The sequence below is a fragment of the Struthio camelus genome, chromosome 7 (genome assembly GCF_040807025.1).
Source record: "Struthio camelus isolate bStrCam1 chromosome 7, bStrCam1.hap1, whole genome shotgun sequence".
Lineage (NCBI taxonomy): Eukaryota > Metazoa > Chordata > Aves > Struthioniformes > Struthionidae > Struthio > Struthio camelus.
Genome location: NC_090948.1, coordinates 33,611,329 through 33,634,172, shown reverse-complemented (window position 1 = coordinate 33,634,172; position 22,844 = coordinate 33,611,329). Strand labels below are relative to the sequence as shown.

Here is a 22,844-nt window from a genome sequence, read left to right as displayed (position 1 = left end):
TTCTCCCTCTGGACTGTAGCACTGCACATTCTTACAGGGTCATGCATGATAAAAATGGATAAGGGGCCTCCCAGGGGACATGACCGATACCTTATTGTCTGCAGAGGTTTTGCTTTTGTGCACTCGCTACAAATCAGCCTAAATTAAGGGATCCCTTCACAGAGGCTGCAGTGGATGCTAGAGTTATTGCCTGGACTACAGGGCAGAGGAACACAGAGCTTGAAATCCATGCTTTCATGTCAATTCTGTTTGTCCGTGGTATTTGGAAAGAGCAGCAGTGTTAGATGAGGAATGTTAATGCTTTGAAGGGGGGAGTAAAGACACTGTCCTACTCTTCTCTGACATATCCAAAAATCTTGTAAGTGTTTTTTTCTTAGACATCTCAGTTTCTCCTTTTTTCTATTTGTATTTTTACTAAGAACTCATTTGAACACCTAGGTGATTTCTTTATACCAGCTTTCTGTATCGTTTGTCTAGAGTACTGCTTGATATCTCATTTTTAAGTCTGCGAAACATACTGGTTGTTTATTTGTATTACCCTGAGGTAACAGGGCCAGGGAAGGTCTGGGCCCCGTTGCACTAGGCACTGTACCATACATGGAAGCAAGCAGTCAACACCTCACTGGGGTTTTTAAAAAAACAAAAATCCTTAAATTTTTGATTTGTCTTTCCTTTGCCAAAAAACACAGATAGCTAGAAACTTACATTTACATCTTCCTCTGTGTTTGATGCATGCAGCTTTAATATCAGCTACTGTTTACGCCTAATATTTCCCTCTGCAACCTCAGAAGTCTCCAATTTGATAATACACATTTTGCTGGCAAAATGCTGTTGTCAGTAGTGACTCAATTCTACAGTGTGAGTAATGGATGTCTTTTTCTAGTTCTGACTTTGGGTAGAGTGGACTTTGACTTTGTTGAAGAATAGCATCATTATGAAGCATGAATTATTACTTTCTAGCTGTACAATAAGAAGCTCACATTGATATGTGAAGTAGAAGAGACTTTTACTTGAATGTGTGCTGGACTGGATATGACCCAAAAGGCCAATTGGTATGGTCTGGAACTGTGGAGGGGCTTTTTCCTGAGGATTTTGTATTGGAGATTTACAGAAAATGGAGGCGGAAGGTAGAGGGTAAACTTCTTTTAATCCTGGTAATGGTACAAAAAGGCAGAGGGAAAGGCCATTCAGAAGAAAATCTCTGTCACCAGCACAGAGAACCAGATGCACATAATCCGTGGTGCTATTTAAAGAATGTCTAGTAAAACTGTGGGAGCATCTTAAGACTTCACTAGGCAGTTGCATATAAAATCCATATGCTGCTCCCATTTATATCCATAAATGCTGCTCCCGTATCACAAATATATATACACACACACACACACACACACACATACATATGTAATAGTACAGTCTCTGAGGGAGCTGTATAATTCTATAAATAGTAGTCCCATCCTGGGATAAAGAGAGATTATTAATGCAGCTCCATTTGGCACTTCTGTCTGCCCCAAGAATCTTCCCAGCTGCCCAGTAGCTGTCTAAGCATTCTTAATTTTCACATATTTCTGCTTTTTGGTATCAGAAGTAGAAACTTTCTATTGTCAAATAGGTGCATATTCACTTTGAGAAATGTTGTTTTCTGTTACCATTGCACTTGGCAAATTCTTGACATGAAACACATCAAAGCTCCACTGCCGACAGTTACTAAATATTTTCTCTGCAAACATGATTCATCATACCAAGTAATGTTACTGAAAAAGGGACTATGAGATAAGGAAGGATATTTAAAAAAATGAATAAATAAAATAAAGGGGAAGGAGGGAGGTTTTGGGCGAAAAATAAAGACTAGGAAGGGTGTCAGCCAATCATTCACCAAGTAATATCCTCGTTTAAGAGACTTAAGAGAAATTTGGCCAACATCAAACTCTGTTGACATGTTAAAACTACAAAGTGACTACATGTTTTGTTTGCATGTAGGTATGCAGCTCTGAAAAATATTTCTGTAAATGTAGCTCTGCCTGGAACAGAACACTTTCATAATTCTGCCTGTCATAATCCTGACTGGACCTGAGATTTGCATTTGAGTATTAGGAAATATGTTAATCTTTTGTTTTCTTTGAAGACATTTTTGCTTTATGAAATACAGGATGTTACTTCAGTTTAACCATTCAGATGACTGTTTGCAGACAAAACAAGATGACAAAGCCTGTTCTGCAGAAGTTTAGCAAAACCCTCATTGAGATCAAAGTGGAGGGTAAAGTTTTTTCCTTTGTATGTCTTAAATTCCTCCTTTGTTTCAAACAAATACTATTTCACTAGCAGCAGGAATCCCTGTTAAAGTAAATGTCTTGTATTTTATTGTGTACACAGTTTGTTGTGTAGTAATTCATTTAGTGACAGATGAAGGGGGAAAAAAAGACAAACTAGGCACATAGAAGCAGACCACCTTAGACTTTCTGAAGTTCTTTCTCAGTCATACTATAGCTTTCCGGCTGCCTCCCCCAAACCAGTTACTTTGGACATGCCTCACTGTAGAAGTTACAGTAACTAAGGCAGGCCGGAAAGTACTGCTAAGCCAAGTTTTGAACTTGAATGCATTCTTTCCATGAACTTGGTCCCAAGACTTTGGTACCTGAGAATGTTAATTAAATGTCTAAGCCATTTTTGAAAATATGCCTGAGCTCCTAAGCCACTGATCACACTGCCGGACTGGTGGACATAAATTCACTGTAACTTCTCTTGCAACTTCTCTTTCTTTCTGAAAGAACTAGGAATGTGCAGAGGAGTGAGAGTTGGAGCAGTAGATATAAAGGGCATGCTTCAAGGCCCTACCTAGAAACACTCCTAAAACTTGACTGCTGTGGAAGAATAATCCTGCCTTGACTTGGTGGCCTCACCCCAGTGAATGAGGATCACCAAATCTAGATGAGATACTAAGAATGTAGAACAGGAGAGAAGAAGGGTACCCAAAAAGGAACTGGCAGAAGCATTGCTTCCTAGGGTCCCAGGGAAAAATTCCACCTAACCAGCAGTATTGTGAATGCGTCACAGGCAAATCTGCAGTCTGTGTTCTGCAGGGGCCTCTTGGTTAGACAGAAAGTGCTTGTTTGTAGTTGATGGTTCCCCACTTTGTTATCTGTAGTTAAAACATTGGAGATTTGTCTTTGTTGGATCCTCTGGAATGCAGTACAAAATCAAGTTCTGGAAATTATTGGGAGGCGATGCATCTTGCTTAGCGTTGGCAGTGAGAACTGAAAGCTCTGTAACCCACACCTCTTGATCACCATAGTGGGCACGCGGCTGTCCACAGTGGCATTTCAGCTAGGTAGGAAACATTGGCCAAGCTCCTCTTAGTAACTTCTCTCAAGTTATTGGACATAGCCTTTCCACCTTGAAATCCTCCTCCACCTGCACGTACTTGCTGGGTAATTCTTGGTGGAATGAAAAACTTGTCATCAGAGATAACATTCCAGTCTGCAAGGCAACAGTTCGTGGGATCCTAAAAGGCTGTTGGGTAAGTGTGGACAAGGTAGGCAATACAGGTGGCGACAGGTGCAAATATGATCTCTGCTGCAACTGTAGCTAAGTAAGTTCTTTTGTGAAGGTCAAAGAACTGTTGTGGTAGTTGTGTTATTTTCTAACTGAGCTCTGGGAACGTGCTACTGAGCGGGATGTTCAAGTAAATATGCTTTACCATTTTGGAGAACTCCCTAGGGAGTTTGAACAAATGATTTTCCCTTTGCAAACAAAGAAAACCCAGTAGCTTGCCCAAAGATAGTTGAGGCTGCTTGAAGTATGGACTCTGCTGAATTAGGATTCATGAGATCACAGGCTCCTGCCTCTCTCTGGGATGGAAATCCCTCAAGAACGGGAGAAGTGATACTGTTCTTCCATCTTACTTGTTTGATTCTTTTTTGAAACTGAAATAGCCTTTTGCTTCAAACAGCACTAGTATTCTGAAACCTCTCGTTTCTCTTCTTTCATTTTGTTTCTGTAAGCAGTAGGCTGTTCTGAAGTCATATAAAAACTGGGTGCTGTGGAGCACATGCTCATGGAAGTAAGACAAAAACCACATTTTGGAAACTTTGGAGCTTAATACTGCTACTCACCTGAAATCTCTGTGAGGGAGACCTACCTTTATGCAATAGAGGATTGTAAAGCTGCTGGGTGTAAAACTCACTTAGAGCGATGCTAAAAGAGGATACCTTTACCATTAGAAAACAGTACATGTCACTGGCTCGTACTTTGTCAGATACGATCCTTCTTTTTATGTACTCGGCAAACTTTAAATCTCAATTCCTTGAAGAATGCTATACCCACCACTCTGAGCTAAAACATCCCAAACCAGCATCACCATCTACAGAAGTTGAATCTTTGTCCTCATCAACAGCTACATCCTCCTTTAGTCAAGATAAAGGAGCAGTAAAGCAGGCTTCTTCCTCTCTTTAAATTCAAATTGCCTAGCTTTTAATTTTATTTTGCCAGTATCCTCTTCACAGTGTTCAGTCAGATAAATGCTCCATAGCAAGGTTTCCCTTTTAGATTTGAGACAATATCAATGCATTCAAATTATTCCCTATTAGGTAAGTGTGGTTCCTTTTTCACAAGGGAAGTGGCATCTCTGATTGAAAAGGTTGGAGAGCAAAGCTTAAGCTATTAAATTTTAACAGGTAGAAGAAACATCTTCACTCTTATTTCACAACTTCCCTTGCTTCCTGAAATGTCTAGCAGTTTATGTAGCTGTTAAGTATGTTGAGATTGTATTTTGCCTGCTACATCCTTAAATTTCAAAGGACCCTGCTGGGGGATACCTGGCAGGATGTCATGTTGTACACTAAACGTGACAAAGCGTATTACAGAAGAAAATTGCGTTGCACTTTCTCAGGAGAAGTTTGCTTCTTTCTTATTCACTTGGATTTTGAAAGGAATTCTTCAGTCTCTGAAATGTTGAAGCTTGAGCTTTTGTTTCTTCTCTCAGAGAGCACTGAGGAATGATACAGGTGAAAAACCCTGTGTTATTCTTGTGGGTAAGAGGAGTGTCTAGTGGTTAATTGATGCTGTATGGTAAATGGTTAATGCTGGGCTGTCGCATTGAAACAGGCTCACGTTAAGCAGTGTGGCCCATAGAGGAAAGTAATGGCATGATACAGAGTTTAGTTCCTGCAAATTTAGTTCTAGTTCAACATCTCTGTCACTGTGGACGTGTGATACATTTCACTTTCTGTCATACAGATGCCTTTTGAGATGTATTACATGACCATAGCATCTGTAGGCAAAGCATGGAGATGAGTGCTACTTATTTCTGGTTTAGAGAGAGGACAGCTATCTGCTCTGTCAGACCGGCTAGTATTTTGTTGAACAGAGGAAGGATTGCTCCCCTGGTAGCCAGAAACAAAAAGAACTCCCTAAACAAATGCACATTTAAATGCTACTGTAATAAACCCCCTGATTTACGGACACGCAGGAGCAGAAGAGTTACTTACACAGCAGCCAAATCTGTGCTGGAACCTCAGGACATACTGAAAGTCAAAGCTATTTTGAGTTGCCTAATATCAGTAGTGGCTGCTGGCCACTAAGTGCCAAACTAAAACACTCAGTATTGTCTCAAATGCCCTTTTAGTTCAGGCCTTATTGTTGCTGAATAGATCAAAACCCCTTCAGAGTTTAAAACAAACCAACAAACATTGTAGTCTTAGTTATATACACTGGAATGCATCAAGCAGAATGAAGTAAAAAAGAAAAAAATTTATTTTACCAGAGCGACCAATAGCAAAAGACATAAAACCCCCATTTTATTGCTTATCTTTGTAGTGGGAGACAAGACAAATTGTACTTGGATCAGGAGGTTAAAAAACTGCACAGAATGGAGAATTCAAGAAGCTATAAAGCTGTGAAAATCTGAAAGGCCATATTGATTACTGAGATCTGACTGTCTACTGCAAACACAAAGAAACATCCTGCCTTATAGAAGTGCCTTAAAATGAATTCAAATTTAAAAAAGGGAAGGAGGGAAGAGGAAGGAGAACCTTTGAAGAAACTTGGCAGTTCTGATCCTGCAAGTGCTTACAAGCTGAGTTTGACTTTGTGGGGAATTGTCCAGTGGAAGGTGACAGAACTGCTAATGCATACTGGGCTGTCAGTGCACTCAGGATCAGTACCTCAGTTGGATTCTCAAATTTGACTTGCCTTAAGGATATCAAACTCATACCGCGTAAGAACATACTTGCTTCTCAAATACTGTCATCATAACACAGCAAGCAAAGTCTGGTGTACTGCTCAGCTCACTGCTTCCATTTCATTTCTGCACGATGCATAGCATATACTGTCTTGGCACAGAGCACGATGCTAAGTGAGAGCTGACTGAAAAGATCCAACTGCTATTTTTAGATGAAGACTGGGAGAAGGGAGATTACTATTAGTCACACTATAAAAGATTTAGAGGGCTACATAGTCTTCCAGTTATGCCAATCCATCCCATTAACTCCTCCCCCGACATCCACATTCTAACCATCATCTCTGTAGTTGGTTTACATAGACAAGTCATGCTTCTGACAGTCAGGGCTAAGCAGCACACTCCAAAACATTTCCATTTTTGGTCTGTCGGGAAGGGCTAGCTGTCCTCCTCCTTCCTTGAAGAGTCCATGCACGATGCACGAACAGCAGTCCTGTAGAGGGGTTAGGCAAAAATAAAATCTCCAGTGTTAATTAAGAGGAAGGTATCATTACAGCATGGCCAGGCGTCCCCAAGGTAAGCCAGATAGCTGAAGTGCTGATAGGAGTTCTGCTGTTGTGGGACAGGTTTCAGCACAGGATGTCCTGAATTGTAAGTACTTGGCTGACCGTCTCACATAATCGCTCAGCTGCTGTGGCATCGCGGCACCTGGTACCCAAGAGAGGTAGATTAAAGCTATTTTGGGTATGCTCACATGTATTATAATCTCCCTTCCTAACCACAGATGAAACATAGCCTGAGAGGGTACTTCAGAGTGCCTCTGCAGCTTGCCAGCTCAGCTCTGTTTAGTGTAAGTGGAAGCTCTTCAAGGTGTCGGTGGCATATTTTACAGGTCCCCCGAGTGTTCATTTAGGACAGGTTTTGTTATCCTACTGAAAACAGTAAACAGAGGTTTTTTGTTTTTTGTTTTTAACCTGCCAGTAAATTGAAAATAATAACAAGGTGTTTTATTTGGAAAAATGATAACTGCAGAAAGGGAATTTTCTCTGGGTTTGGTGTAAGGACTTTCAAACAGTCTCCCACAGTCCTCTGTCTCTACACTTAATCCGTCTTGCTCAGCTCTCCCCTCTGGCCCTGAAGGGTACAAGACCCGCCCCCCCCCCCCCTTCCTGGTGCAGGTTATCTGGACTGTTCCTTTGTTCTTGTTTCATGCTTTCCAGCAACGTGTAGGGTGAAACGTTGAATTTCTGCGTGGTGACTTATCCCAGGGGATCCTGATCTTTTTCACTGATTTTTCTTGTCCAGAATTGTCTCCCATTTTTTAAAACACATGATTTTCACTTCGGAGCTGTTAGATGTTTGTTGGGGGGACAGGGATGGTAGGTGACTTGCTTAGGAAACGGTGAAATAAATCTCGTCAGTGAACTCTTTCACACCGTAGCGTGTAAAGCCTACGAAGATTTATTGGAAGCTTCTGTATGAAAACCCAGCTGCAAAAAGTTAACTAAGGGAAATGTAAATACTGCTTCCTCCATAAAGTAAATGCTTTTTATTTCCTAGTGATCCTTATTGCCTGTCTGTCCTTTCCTTTCGTTATGATAGTATGTGTTACACTCTCTGGTAACTGATAGCACATGTCATAATCTCTGCTTTTCAGCCTTTCTGACTCTGGAAAGGAACATTTTCTTTTAATAGTTTCTTCTATCCCAGATATCCTGAAAAGGAGAGGGCATTTGTTCCCAGATGCTTTAGCATATTTCTAGTGCTAGCGAGTACTTGATTCTCCAAAATCTTGCTCTTAAATGAGAAGAGGAAAGTGCAAGTAACTCGCTGATCCCGAGCTGGGGTCAGGTAGGGGCCAGGCATAGCTGAAGTCCTGGAAAAAGAAGAGTCATTGGCTAATGCTGCAAGCTGCCATATTTATACCCTCTCAATTGTGTAGGCCTGCCTATGTAATTTTGTCTGTCTTGTAGATTAGGAATTCTTTGGGGTAGAGAGGCTGTGTCCATCCATCTGTTTGTTCAAGCATTCTCATTAGTATTTTAACACTCAAGCACTCAGATGCTGCCTGAGCCCTCTCTGCCCCCCCCCCCCCCCCCCGCTGGAGTGGGGCTGAGGGGCTTGGGTGGGAACACATGTTGGTCTCCAGGTGGTGCAGCAGCTGCGCTTTGTACATTGCCTCCCACAGCTCCTGCCTGCTAAGTGGTATTTACTCCATACCCAGTGCAGACTTATTTTGTAGGGCACAGCTGTCACTATTGTACTATACGTTAACTCAATATACTGTTTTCCTCACAGCAGAGTGTGGTAAGAATTCTCTTCAGTGCACTGAAAGCAACGTATGATGCTTCCAGCCTGCCCACTTGCTTTAGGCTGGGGATGTTGGAAGTCAGATGTCTGACTTGCAGGAAGTTTGAGAGGGCTGGCAGTTCACATCTCTGTAAAGCGGCAGGCGTTCCCCAAACAATCTCTACTTTTCTAAGATGTATGAAAAATGATTGACTTTTCAAGTTGAACTCAGTACTTCAGCTTGAGAAGCTAAAGAAATACTATTAAAATTAGATTTTACTATCAGTGGTACCCTGGCTTATCAAGATTATTTATAACAATCTTTATCAGGAAGGCTGAAGTCTTGGTGTCTAACTGAATGGCAGGCAACTGAACTTAAGAGAGAAAAATGATAAATTGAGAGAGGCTGAGAAGAGTCCTACCTGATGAGTTTGAATCTTATTGACCAATTTGTCTACGTTTGGCTTTTCTCATTTTGCCTTTTTCCAGCTTTTTATTTTATCACAAACTGTGTTTGCCGGCATGTTTGGGGGACTGAACAGGCTCTTTCGATAACTGTGCAAGTACATTTGGGTGCTCAAATAATCGCATATATTCTTTACAGACTTACAGACTTTGTGTGTGCTTTTTGTGCAGTACAAGTCATTGAAATGCATAGGAGCTGATATTTGCTCTGCTTCTAATAGGAAGTACCATTTATCTTGTTTCTTCTACCCTCTTTCTGTGAAGGTGCATAAAACTGCAGACCAAAACTCCATCAAGTCCATCATTTCCATCATTGAAATTGCCATGAAGTATTTTTCCTCCTAGTTCCTTGACAATAGAAGAATGCAATAGAAAACAGCACTGCGTTACTAGTCAGTTCTAATTCATGTAGGAACACAAATATATCTGTGGCTCTTCTTCACTCACAGAACTTCACAGTACATACAACTCTTATTTTATCTCTAACAAAGAGGTATAGAGAGTTGTCATTCCAGCTGGATCATTTCTAGGTATGAGTTATTCACAGTGCGTAATTCCAAATTAATCTATGTTTTCAAGTACAGTCTTCACCTATTCAGTATGCTGTGTTCTAGTGATTTGACACTCGAACTTGTATTCTAGAAAGTTGACAACAACTGTGGCCAGCGGATGTCCTGCTCTGATTGGATTGTCAGCCTCAATACTTTTAGTGGGGCATTAGGAATCATATTTTTTTCTGTCTCCCCTAGTTGAAGAACAGACAAGCAGCTTAGGGAACTGTTTTGGAAGGTTTTTGTTTGTTTGTTTGTTTTTTTAAGAATGTACATATTTTAAATGTTTTGAGGTCATATTAGGGAAGGTGGGTTGAGGAGTTTCACTTCATGCTTGGTGGGAGAGGAGTTTGGAATTGTGTTGGTTCTTGGTTTCCACAGGAATTAATGTCATTGTTTCAAATTGACACACAGGGGAGTTTTGGCTCATAATCAGACACATTTTTACTTTTATGCTCACTGTGCTGAAGGAACAGAGCTGTTGACTGCAGTCTTCATCTTAGCATTTTAGATTATATTCATTTTTTAGATACATGGGATTTAAGGAAGTAGCTACCTAAAAATAAGAACAAAGAACTATAATTGGTATCTGTAGCCTCTGTATACACTCAGAGCAGAGAACAGTTCTGATGTGCTCACTGAGGCTTGTTTGGCTGAAGGTATGTGAAGGTTCTTCTGTTTTAGTTGGGGTTCCCTAATGGAGTCAAGTTTCGTAGTTGCTGTAATGTATCAGTGTCATCCAGATGCAAGCTGAGAAGGTTGTGTAAAGTTGAGGTCAGGATACTGTCCGCTAGGAGAAGACACGGTCCGCAAGGCTTCCGGTGCTGAGAAAACATAATGCTGTAGTGAGAGACCAGAATTTCTGAACTGTCGTCTGAACGATTGGATGTGTAGTTGGACCGTTGTGGCTTCTCATTCCTAAAAGCGCTCATCTCTTTCTTTGGAGTATCAGATTGGTCAGGTCCAACAGGTCATTGAGTGATCTCAAATATGTAGTGATCTGTCTTGGTAAGGCGGTTATAGTTTTATGCGGGTAGGGTTAAGCAGAATAGTTTGCTATAAAGCTCACTATAAAAGAAGCAAAACGTGTCCAGAGCCCCTCACAGACTTCTCTGGGAAGAATGACTTTTGGGAGGCAAAAAATGCAATAAAATCATGCAGCAGGTAGTAAGCAGATAGCTTACTAGTTTGCTGATTCTGAGTAATGTTCTTATGTACTTCTCCAATATAACTGATGATAATTATCCTCCTGAGGAGCTAATACATGGTATAGGAACCAGAAAATTGGGCTTAACCCCTCAAACGGGAATTCATGACGAGTAGGCGTTGTCCTGGGCCTTTGCAGAAGTGTGACTTAACTTTGAGTTTGTTTAATTTCCGTAAATGTTGTTGTTCCATCCCTACAGTAATAGTAATAGCAGTAGGTGAGGGAAAGACTCCTCCCATTATAACTCTGCACAAGTTCTCTAGAATCACTCTAGAATGCACCAAATGACTTATCCTGATAAATTTTCTTTTATCTTTCTTTTCCCATGCAGATCACCCCTGGCAGCAAGGCAGCCCAGTCACAAATGAACCAAGGGGACCTTGTGGTAGCCATTGATGGAGTCAACACTGACAGCATGACCCACTTAGAGGCCCAGAACAAGATCAAGTCAGCCAGCTACAATTTGAGCCTCACTCTTCAGAAGTATGTTGATATGGGTTAAAATCTTAAAAAATAAGTTCATCGGTGATGTTTCTTTTGCAGAATCCCATGTGGATGGTTCACAATTTTGTTTGGTCAATTTATGAATGACTGTTCTAAAAATGTCATAACAACTGTTTTGAGTGCAAGGGAGGAACATGCCATTCATAAGGTGAATATTTGCAGCATGATGGAAATTTGTATCTATGGTGTGGCACCACCAGGACTGGGGGTGTGAAAGTGGCGTTTCTGCAGCCAATAGGATGATAAGAAAGGTGTAGCCTGAGTACAGGAAAGGAAGTCAGTAGAACATGGAGAGAGAAGCCTTTCTCAGGTGCAAGAGAAGTTGCCTTGCCACTGAGAAAGCAGAATCCCTTCGCATAACAGGTCTCTTAACCTTTCCTTTTAATATTCTTTCCTTTTTAGAAAACTTGTTCTCAGGTCAGATAATCTTGCACAGAAATGTTCTGTAATAGTTGCATTAGTATTTAAAGCTCCGTAATGTTATAAAGCGAAGTAACTGCTATTTTTATTGCATTTTGTAAGAGATCATTTTTACTAGCCTAGGCAAAGACAGGTATGGAAAGCAGTAATTGGACAGGTTATAATGTGGAAATATGATTTGAGAATGTAACAGATCTTATATATGGGTGCACAGCAGACTAATTAGTATTAGGAACAGACTAACAGCTAAGGTACAAAGATCTTACGCTGAGGTCTCCAAAGCAGAGCAATGTACTCTGAGATGATGTGTGGATGCATTTCCTATATTGCTTTCAAAATCTCAAGTTTGTCTTTAAGTGGATGTTCCAGATAATGTATAAAATAAATGCACAGAGTAGAAAGATGCTAACAAAAAGTATAGCGTATGTGTTAGCTTTTCTATGAGAACACTGGGTATATTTAAATATTTCCTGGAAAAGAATTTATAAAATCTCTGAGAAAATTGGAAACCAGTTTGTGATCCAGCTGTTTCCACACATGGAATGATTTCTGTCATCTTATTTGGTGTGCATGTGTGTCTCTAGCGTGTTTAAGCAAGATTTTCAGCTGAAATTAAACAGAGCCTAGACCAAGAGCCGGACTCTAAACTTACAGAAAGGAACATTCCACAGGCTGAAATATGCTTGCATAGACTCATAGATTTAGATGAGTTAAGATCCATTCTGAAAAGAAAAAAAGCAGGATAAAGTGATAGGAAATATTGTTGAGCCCAAATAAGTCAGGTAGTTTCTCTGTTAGCAAGTGAGAAGTTTCGTGGATGCTCTTGGTCTTATCTTTTTATACAGATCGGTAGAATCTCCTTTTCTGTTTTCTTTTCTGTTCTGTTGCTTAGTCTCCATTTGTGAGACATTCAGCTTTGCTGCAATCATATGGAAAAAACAAACCACAAACAGAGACTAAAAAGTAACTTTTTTTTTTTTAATGGTCCAGCGCTGTTTTTAAGATGTTCGTAAAGGCAGATATTCATAAAAGGGGATGTTCATAAAGTTACTCTCAGGATTTCAGCAGGCTTTCACTCTGTGTGTTTCAGTGTTTTATGCAAGCTGTACCATTTCATCATCTGAGGTCAGCCTACTGACTTATGCATAGAAACCTATTTAAGATCTAGTATCGCAGTGTCATGAACAAAAGACGTTTCCACAATAGTTGTCGAATTAGATTAATCTCACCTCGGAAAGTCAAGAGAAATTTACCCATGTATAAAAGGGTTGTGACAGTTTAGTCACCTACTGAGAATTTACAATGATTTTTACTTTTTGGAAAAAAAAAAAAAAAAAAAAAGAATTTTACAAAGATTGCGTAGATGAGAGGAAGAATACTTGACATGAAAAGTATGGGAGCAGTCTCTAGAAATGATAAGTACCTACTTTTCAACCAAACAAGAACAAAACAGGAGAAAGGCAAGATGCCTTGGGCCTTAGTTACCAGGAAAATGACTGTGCTAAGAGATCACTTTTACTTTTTTAGACTTGATTTGCAGAGGTGGAACTGGAGTGGAATGTTCTTGTACTACAAAAAAGAGAGACTAGTTTCCATCAAGAGTTTAAAGAAACGTGGAGATGGGGACACTCAAAATTATCTAACTTGCATAAAAGTTTGGAAACATTGAGAATCCTTTAAAATGGAACATGGATATATGTGCATTAGAAATTGAGATCAAGGTGGAAAGAGCTCTAGCTGCTGTGATGGGAAAAACTTAAGCCCTGAATTTTGATGACTTTGAACAGTAACGTGAAGTAGTGACATGGCTCAAGAGAATGTATCTCAAGGGCATGGACTTCCCTGCCGGGTAATCCGTGGCTTGGTTTAGCTGTTGCAACGCTGGCAGTCAAAGAGAACTAGCTTGCTTGCTTGTTTAGTCTATAATGCCCCTGAAGAAGCAGTGGAATGTGAAATCTAGACATACACACTCTGAAACAGAAAGCTTTTTATTTTTCTAATAGTTCTTGGCTCTCGGGAGTGATGGCATTTCCTTTTATTGATCCTGGCCACAAGGGTTTCATGAGCATTGTTTATAACCTGGCAGTTCAGGTGAAGTTTGCTGCTGCTCAGTTCTATTATCACACTTAAATTCCCTGTGGGGTTTCTTGCTCAGGGTGGGGAGCTGGTTATTTTTTATGTGGCTGTCAAAATCTGTACATGGAGTCAGCACTTGTGCAGGACATCAAATCGCAAACGTCATATATAGCAGAAGAGAAGTGTTAAGAACGCCCATCCCTACCTGCCTACCTAAACCAGTGAGAGTCTGCCCTTCTCTGACTATACGAAGTTCGTTTTACTTCAAGTGCCATCAGTCTGCACTGTTCAATGTACGCTTAACAGAGTTCTTCAGTGAATACTTAGAGTGCCAGTGCTGGCCTGAGTTGAGTTTTCCATGTTTCACTCGTGCAGATAACTCGTTATGCATTAAGGAATGTGCATGTGTCTGATGGTTTCTGACTGCTTCCGTCCCTAAACTCCCTTGTTAAATATGCCTCTTACCACCTCATCCTTGCTATGGCTCCACATAAAACTCTTTTGGGGGTCTCACCAGCTCTCCCAGAGGTTTGATCAGGCAGCAAGAACTTGGCTTGCACCGGCCTTTCTCAGTGAAACACTGCATTCCCTACCTGCTCATTTTAATTTCTGGCTGCCTAATTCTCCAGAGCCTGTGGTGTGCCTCCCTGTGCTGCTTTTGGAAAGCTAGGGGATGCAGACAGACAAGGGGCAGGGAGCTGAAGCGTTTGGGGCATTCTTAGAGAAAAAAGCCTGCACTCCAGTCGTGTGGAAAGGTGTGGGACCATCCAGACCAGCTCTACTTCATTCAATTTAAGAGACAAAAGAATCCATACAGCTAGAGAATTCCCTTTTGCTGTGGAAGAGAGCACAGCAGTGAGGGGAGAAGGAAAGCAACTTCTTTTACACTGTGCACTAATACCCAGTAGAACTCTGTGCAGTATGTTACTATTCAGGCAAACAATAACGTTGTTATTCTAAAACATTATATACTTAGACAGCTAGTTCCTTAGGTGCCTCCATTACACTAGGTACACTGAACAACTAGTTGGTGCTAGTTCTACTAGACAGTGGTATGGAAGACTGATGATACTCCATAGTGCCCTGGGTTGTAGTGGTAAAAGACGCTGCTTTGATTTTAATCTTTTTGTGACTTGTTGGAGTTCAGTTCTCAGCCATTTTCAGTATCAGTTTCTAATCAGTTACTTGAGCTACACAGCTGCTCACCGGCGTTTTAGTTCTGGGCCGGTCAGAGTTCAGCTTTAGCTCCCGATCAGTCCCACAGAGACTTATTATCAACTTATTGTCCTACAGTACTCAGTTCACAGGTGAAAAATGAAATGCATGGAAAATCTATTTTTGATACAGATGAGCTTCTTTTTTTAAGTTCACAGTAAATGTAACGCAGGCGAGCGCAGTATTATTTGTCAGCACATTTCACTGGAGCATCCGCAACATTCATTTGATCTTAACTCAAGGAATCTGATCAGTCTCCTTGGAAAGGATTCACCAAATGTACTGGTTTAGTTTTGGAAAGTGCTGTAACATGAGTGCACCTCATTCTGCTGGCATAAACATTCCTATGACACTCTGTAAGACGCCTGCCTCGGCTTCACCCTGTGCTGCTGGAGAGGAGCAGGGGAGGTGCAGGCTTTCTGTGCCTGGTGCATACTGGCACAACCTCCCCCTCCCAGGGCACCCCAGTGGTGCTACCGTTCGCTTCCAGTCAGTCACAGTTTGACTGTCTTTTGCTGGAAAATCCAGAGCTAAATAATCGCTTTCTCTACTGCAAGGAAAAGTATCAGAGGCTAAGCTACGAGAGATTTATTGTGAATATTAAATAGCGTTTCTTTCCTTGTGTAGCACCAAAGGATGCCTGATCCAGCGGTATTTATTTCAGGCCTACTACAAATAAAGCATGTGGTGATAGCAAATTGCAAGCAAGAGAAATTCAGTGGTTATTGTAAATTGCTTTCCCTTGTCTAAAGCTGCGAATAGCCAACAATTCTGTGCATGTTTTAGGTTTGCTGCTTTTGAATAAGAACAAGGTTTAGGCTGGATTTATGCTTGGAGGAGATTTGGAGTAGGGCATATATCCTAATTTAAGAGAGAACTGAAACTCTATAAACAATGTTCATGGAAGTACAGTCTGAAAACAGTGGTACCCTGTAGAAACATTGCCTTAAAAGCATTGTAGGCAGTAATTGGTTAAAAAATAACAGTAAATGAAAACATGGATTTGGGGAAAAGATTCTTACTTTGTTGAACAATTCAGTTACATTCATCAGGCTAATAAGATTTCCATTTTGCCCCTGTTGTTTGTACAAGTCTCTTTATCCAAGTCTCAGAGTTAATAATCCTGAATTGGGATGAGCATGGTGTGATACGGATAGAAAAGCGTCTGCCAAGAATTTTGTTTTGTTCAATCTTTAATATTTCATGCAAAGAACATGAAAGACCCCAAAGTCTTTCAAGAGTGTAGAATCTGCCTTGCTTCAGCTCCAGATATAGTGTTTTCATGAGGGACAAGTGTTTTTTAAAGCTCCCCACTTAATCCCAGCAGATGCTTCTCCGAATGATTGTGTGCCAAGAAGTACACAGAGACGCCAAGCCTGTCAGCATTTTCTTTCTGATAGCTGTTTTAAAGGTAGCATGATTATTTGCAATATGAATTTAAATATGGTAAAAAAAAAAAAAATTCACAGTAATAGTAATCACAGTCAAACCATGCTTAACTCTGCCATGCAGATGTTAATCTTCATAACTCACTCCTGGTGTGCAAAATGAGAGTAGTGTACTGTGGGAATGTCCAGGATCTCTCACAAAAGCCAGGAAATCTCAAGGCCACAGAGGGAGGTAATTTCAGCAGTCAAGTTAGGATTTCAGAGCTTTCTCACATCTGCTACCACCATCCACTTCTCCAACCAAGTAAAAGAGAACAGATAAAATTCAAGGACTGCCTACATATTAGAGGCAGAATGTGAACCCATGTGAATGTGGTGTTTTTGGACAGGAACGCTGGCACTAATGATAACTCATTTGAGCTCGTGTTCAGCATTGTGAATGCATCTCCTGAAATCTATCCATGGAGTGGGGAGGGTAAGAATAGGAGATTTGTGTTTGACCAGAACAGCAGACTTCTACCTGAGAAGAATATGCAATCCTAAGCTTTTCTTCGTTGTTACTGCCTTTCTGACTGCAGTTGTAAAAACATGCAAACTGATTTCCCAGTGCCAAATAACTGTTCCTTGGATGAGGGTGCCGTAACACTTTCAAATCCAAGAGTCCCACCTGGGACTCGGCGGTTAGCATAGCAGCACTTAAAAGTTTAGCGAACAAAGGCCATATCCAGACTCCAGTAAGGGATTCTCTGAATTACTAGATGTAGTAGTGAGTCTGTTGCTACTGTGTCGGACTGGATTAAGGATATGAATGCCTGCCTCCTATCAGAACACAGTACTGAACAACTCAGAGAGCCTTAAGCATTCACAAATTGGGGCCGCTCGCATTTCAACCTGCGTTTGATGGAATTTCACTAGAAATGATGCACTCTAAGTGTATCTTCAAGTACAAAGATGTCAATATTGTCATAGAAATATAGCCTGAAACTACATTACATTTAAAAAATCAAATAAGATGTTAAAAAGAAAAAATAGAAAAATGAAACTTTGTCCTTTAATCTGTTCATTTCTTAAGTTCTACAGAAGTTATGTTTAACTATGCTAATATGAACCTTAGTGGAATTTACAGGATAAATTAAGGAAATGCTGGCTAAATATGAGAAAGGAATACATCCAAGATGGTGCGATTTGGATCTTCGTGTGATGTTTACTGAAATAATTCTGTTCTGGACTGGACAAAGCACTGTGAGATCTGTCTCCATGTGGACAGTGTGTTCTAGAGCCCTGCATGAATCACTCGGTCAGAGACCACCTCGGTCAGCAGATAATAACGTGCATCTGCCGGTGAGCCTCAGGAGACAAATTACAAAATCTACTGTTGGAGGGAGATGAATAGCAGAGTAGTCAAACATCTGCTTACGTGCTTTACTTAACCACAATATATGTAAATTCAAAATTTTAACCAAGTTAGTACAAAAAGAAAGAGCAATAATTAATGGTCGGTGTGACATGTGACACTGGCTATTTTATTTTGCTTAGAGATTTAACTCTAGAGCTTTTGAGCCATCTGCCTCCAATATCGAAGGTTTCCTCCCCAACTCTCTGGTGGCTTTATGTGCTCAAAGCATAAAAAAGCATAGACACATCCTGCCAGCGGATCAAGAAGTTTACCGTGTATTATCGTGGGCTGAGAGATTCCCTCACTCCTTGTGAGATAGAGGTGAATCTCATTCCATACCCAGTTGTCTCTGTACTCAGGTACAATGAGAGGACAGTAGGATTTGTTATTAGATGTGAGGCTAGCATTTGAATGGGGCTGTGAGTTACCACCTTTGAGTAGTACCATTTAATGCCATTAAAATTAATAAGCAGCTTTTTCCATGGAAAAGGAAATAATATCAACGTTAGTCACTGCAGTAAATATATTTATGTTCCTTATGCAAGCAGTTTAGTTCTGTGGACTGCTATTTACACTCACTTCATAAAGTGTCCCTGTTAGTTTTAGAAAAGAGTTTGGAAACTGTGGACAAATGCCAAGGCTTGAAAGGGCAATGAAGTCTTAATTACAAGATTCTACTTAGGGATGAGAACAGTTCTCAGAGGGTACATCACTTCCTCCTTCTCCCCCCCCCCCCCACCCCCAAGATCTTAGAAGTGAGGTTAAAATGCATCCTTTTATTTGTCTGAGAAATAGTCTCTGGATGAGCTAAACATAATCTCAATGTAAATTCTATTCCATATTATATCGCGCTCACCAGGGAAAGGTCACGACGGATATCGCTGGCACATCTTATCAGAGTCAATAGGCTGACACAACTTGCTCAATGAACACAACAGTTAACAGTCTTTCAGACAAATAGTTATTGGTTGCCTTCTGCAACAAGGAAGTCAATATGTTAGTGAAAATGTTGCTGTACACAGGAAAGTCACCATGTATTAGAGCTGGGACCTTTTCTTGTTGATTAATGTTGATTAGCTTAAGCATAGATGTGTCAAAATGCGAATTACACACTTGAAGTTAATTGGAATGGATAATACAGTCTTTCTAAAAGGTGGAATGAGGAATCGTTCAGTCAAGTAAAATACTAAACCTTACTAGATTGATTTGCAATGTGCTATTTGTGACGTTAGTAGTTTCTTTTGAAGCTTTTTTACTGTGGTATTTCATGCCCAGCACCCGCTGTGAAAACTGCTGGGCCTCATTCTTTTTTCAGATCTGAATTGTTGGTGTCCCCATTGTTTGTTACAGTAAGAGCAGAGATACACCAAGGTCTGTCTTGCCTGAGTCCCAGGCAGCTAGAGCAGTTGGCCGCCTCTTTGGGTCTATGCTCTCCCTGGTCGGTGTCAGTCACAGAACAGCAGTACAGAGCACTGGCTATTGGCTGGCCCTGTAGCGTCCTCTTCATTACTGTAATGACAACTTTGACTGGTACTTGAATAACTAATAACTCAGAAGGAAACAAATTATTCTGACAAGTCCTGGCTAACTTTCTTGCCTCAGCAGTCTTAAGACATAGAGCTATGTTTCCAGTCAAAATTTCTCTAAGATTCAGTTTCTGTCAAATTTAATAACCCTTTTTCCCAGAAGTTTTGCATTCTCCCTATGCTTGGTGGTCCCCAACTTCTTCAGCAGTATTTAGACCCTATTTTTATCTCCTATCCTGCCTGTAATTTATGTATTATCTCCAGCAACTAAAATACAACAGACATGCCCAGATTAATTGTACAGTCATAGGAAGCGCAGTTTACAGCAAATTTACCTCTTGGAAATCTACTGCTGCTTTGGTGTCTCCTGCAGGAACTTATTTCAGATTCACTAGAGGACATCTGCTTTGCCTCAGAATTTTACTGAACCTTTGAACAGAATGTGACTATTCTCGGCCTTTGAAAGCCACTTATTTTAAATACTTTTATGTTACCTTTTCGGGCCTAATCACAACAGGCTGATAAATGTAAGGTTGATATCTGTGGCTACAACTGTTTCTTTAAACTCAGTGCCAATTCTGTAAGGTTTTGACCTGACTTGCTTAAGGAGGACTGAATTGCAAAATAAATCCTTGCTGTACAAAAGACTGCATGTAGCAAACAGCACTTAAAGGACTGGAAGGAGCAGAAAAAAACCAGGCAACTGTAGAAAGATAAAATTGTGCGGTTATGTAAAGAGAAAGGTCACAATAAATGAAAATTGACTCAATTACAGATGAAATCAGTGGTTTTGAAGAGTGGGAAGGACTAAATACAAGCATATGGGTGAACTAATATGTAAAAACTGAGCATTGTCTCAAATACTGATTTAAAAATAGAATCAAACCAAAAATGAAATTTAAGGTCTTAAAAAAAGAAAAAAAAATAGCTAAGAAATTAACCATGTAGTCACAACAGGAATAACTAGCTAAGAAATTAACCATGTAGTCACAACAGGAATATATTTAGCCTCTAACAGATGATGGGAAAATAGTTACCTGGTTTTCGTACAGCTAGCCAACAATATATGTAGGATCAGCTTAGGTTTGTCCCAAAACTTCAGCAAAAAAAATGTAAAATAATCACAGAGAGCACCTATTCATTATATTACTGTGTCATTGGAGCAGTCTTTTATGTGTTCACCCTCACATGGGAAATATTCTGGTCTTCTCCGTGGAGAAGGACAAAATGCCCAGTTACTGTAGGCCATCCTGTGTAGCAACAGAGAAAACTGAATCTCAGTTCTATAGGCAGTCGCCTAATTGCTGGGCCATCCTTCCCCTGTGGTATAATTGACTGGTTAGCTACTGCAAAAGTAATGAAATGATTATTTGGCATGAAAAAGTATGTAGTCCCCTCGGTGAAGATGGTGCTCTAGGCACTTGGCAGCACTTTAAAAAGTATTGAACCATGGAGTGGCTGTAGGATGTTTTTTCAGCTTGGATTTTCTGCACAACCTTTAACTGGTCTGTTCTGCCTAGTGAACAAGATGAAAATAATAGTTATCAGTCCTATATTAATAGCATGGCTCTGAATTGTTTGGTTTTCTGGACACAGCAAGCATGAGCAAGTAAGAGACATTTTGTTCCTGGCTACATTTGGGCAACTTCACTGAAGTCCGTGATGGTTGATCACCTGAGAGAGTCAGCATTCATAATCAGCAGAGTTTTCCCTCAAGGGACACACATTAAAAGTGAAACATGGCCTGTAGGCTTCAAGCTGGGGAACGTGACAGTATCTGTAGAAATGTCTGTCTCTGCAGAGAAAAGCGTCTGAGTACAAAAGAGTAAAGCACACTGCAAAGTGGGAAGTACATCTCTACAGGTTTCCCTGAAGAATATTTGCAAACATGATAGCTGCTTCTTGCAACAGCTGAAGATTTTCGCATCTTTCACAGGTACTAAAACTTTGCCCAGAAAGGAGTTACTGAGTATTGCTGTGGTAGAGTAATGCCAACTGGTGTTTGGCTCTGCGTACCACACAACAGTTACTGTCATCTAAATGCTCAGAAAAGCAAATGAAAAAAGACATTAGTGGAATACTCACTGAAGTGTTTTAGCTTGGAAACAGAAAGAGTGAAGGCATAAATTAGCCAGTGCACTTAAGATCTAATTATTCATATTCACTGATTTCTCTCTCTCCCATATATGTTAATTAGAAATACTCTAAAAGCCATGTGGCACATTGTAATGTCTGCATTGCAAGTAAGAGGAATTACAGGATAAACAGCTAAGTAAATATGCTTCATTACAGCTTGAGGAAACTAGGAAAAGTCATTTGTGGTCAGCATGCTCAAAGGACCATGTTGAGTGGCGGGGAAAAATAGACTTCATCTACATAGTGTTAGAAATCCATTTGGACTCATAACACCCGAACTCCTACGTATCAGTAGAAAGCTGTATAAAGCAGCTCTTAAGCTTTATGTTACTCTTTTGGGGCTTTTGGGAACCTTTTTATAGGGGATAGAGTCATCGTCATAACTTTAAGGCCTGGCTGTGATTCTCTGATTCTGGAGCTGATCCTTTGCATGGTGCTCTTCTGCAGCCCCCAGTGCTGCTCTTAAATTTGCACCTGAATGACTTTCACCCCTAAGAAACTGTTGAGAAGCCAAGAGTTACAGGACTGCAGTGGAGTCTTGTGACACTTGCATAGGGATAGTATAAGAGACAGCTACGCTCCGTATCTCCATGCCAGGGAAAATCCAACAGGAAAAAATCAATTTGCTTCACATCTAATCTTTTTTCAGCTAAAATATTTAGGTAAATATGTTCAATTTGAATATATTTCAAAATATAAAATTCAATTTTTATCATATTTATTGGGAAGAGTGAGTCACATCTCAAGACCAAGGTATGGTGGGCCACATACAAGCACTACATTCGAAGGGTGCCTCTCCTGATCTTCATAATAATAGCTAACTCTTTGCTCTATGTTATTAGATCTTTCCATAACCCAAATGTTTTGTTTTGTTCTACTCTTCTTATTCTTGTCATGAGGCCAACAAAGTGTCTCTTGTCATTATTTGCATGTTTACTTTAATTGAGGTTTCTTTTTAATATCTGCCTGTAATTATAACTAGTGAATATAATCATGAGATCATGAATAATAAATAACTATGCTGAACCTACAGAGCTTTCAAGTGAAATACTATGTTTGGGGGTTATATAGGATTAGGCTCTGACCCTGCTCTGATTATTTTATCTGTATTCCACCATCTCTCTTTCAATTCCGTAACACCCTTTCTTAGAGCGAAGCAATCCAGTTCTGCCTTTAGCCAATTTATTCCTGAGCTGAGAATAGTGGCTCCCTGTTTAGAATCAATAGCTCTTTATATATTCCAGAGTATTTGAAGCACTACATTTTTGTCTACATTGTGCTGAAAGTACCAGTTTCATTCATCTTAATGTTTCTGCTGTTATTTTAAAGCAAGCTTTGAGGGAAACGTCTGTCACTTTCATCTGGCCAGTAGCAGTACCAGAAAACATGTAGAGGTAGAAAGGAAGAAGAACCCATGTTCTCCCTCCTAAAGAATCTTATTTCAACCTAGTAAAAATGCATTTCACTTCTGAGTGGTATGCTACTCAAATTGAGTTAGT

At 40.2% G+C, this 22,844-nt stretch overlaps 1 protein-coding gene across 13 annotated transcripts in view; it reads left to right on the top strand.

Annotated features, from left to right (window-relative positions):
• LDB3 (LIM domain binding 3) overlaps positions 1-22,844 on the top strand; it is a 132,076-nt gene that overhangs the window by 25,762 nt on the left and 83,470 nt on the right. For all 13 annotated transcript variants that reach the window (XM_068950680.1, XM_068950692.1, XM_068950689.1 and 10 more), the window contains one exon: positions 11,016-11,167. In XM_068950680.1, coding sequence (XP_068806781.1) covers positions 11,016-11,167 — 152 coding nt within the window. The remainder of the gene's footprint in view (positions 1-11,015; positions 11,168-22,844) is intronic.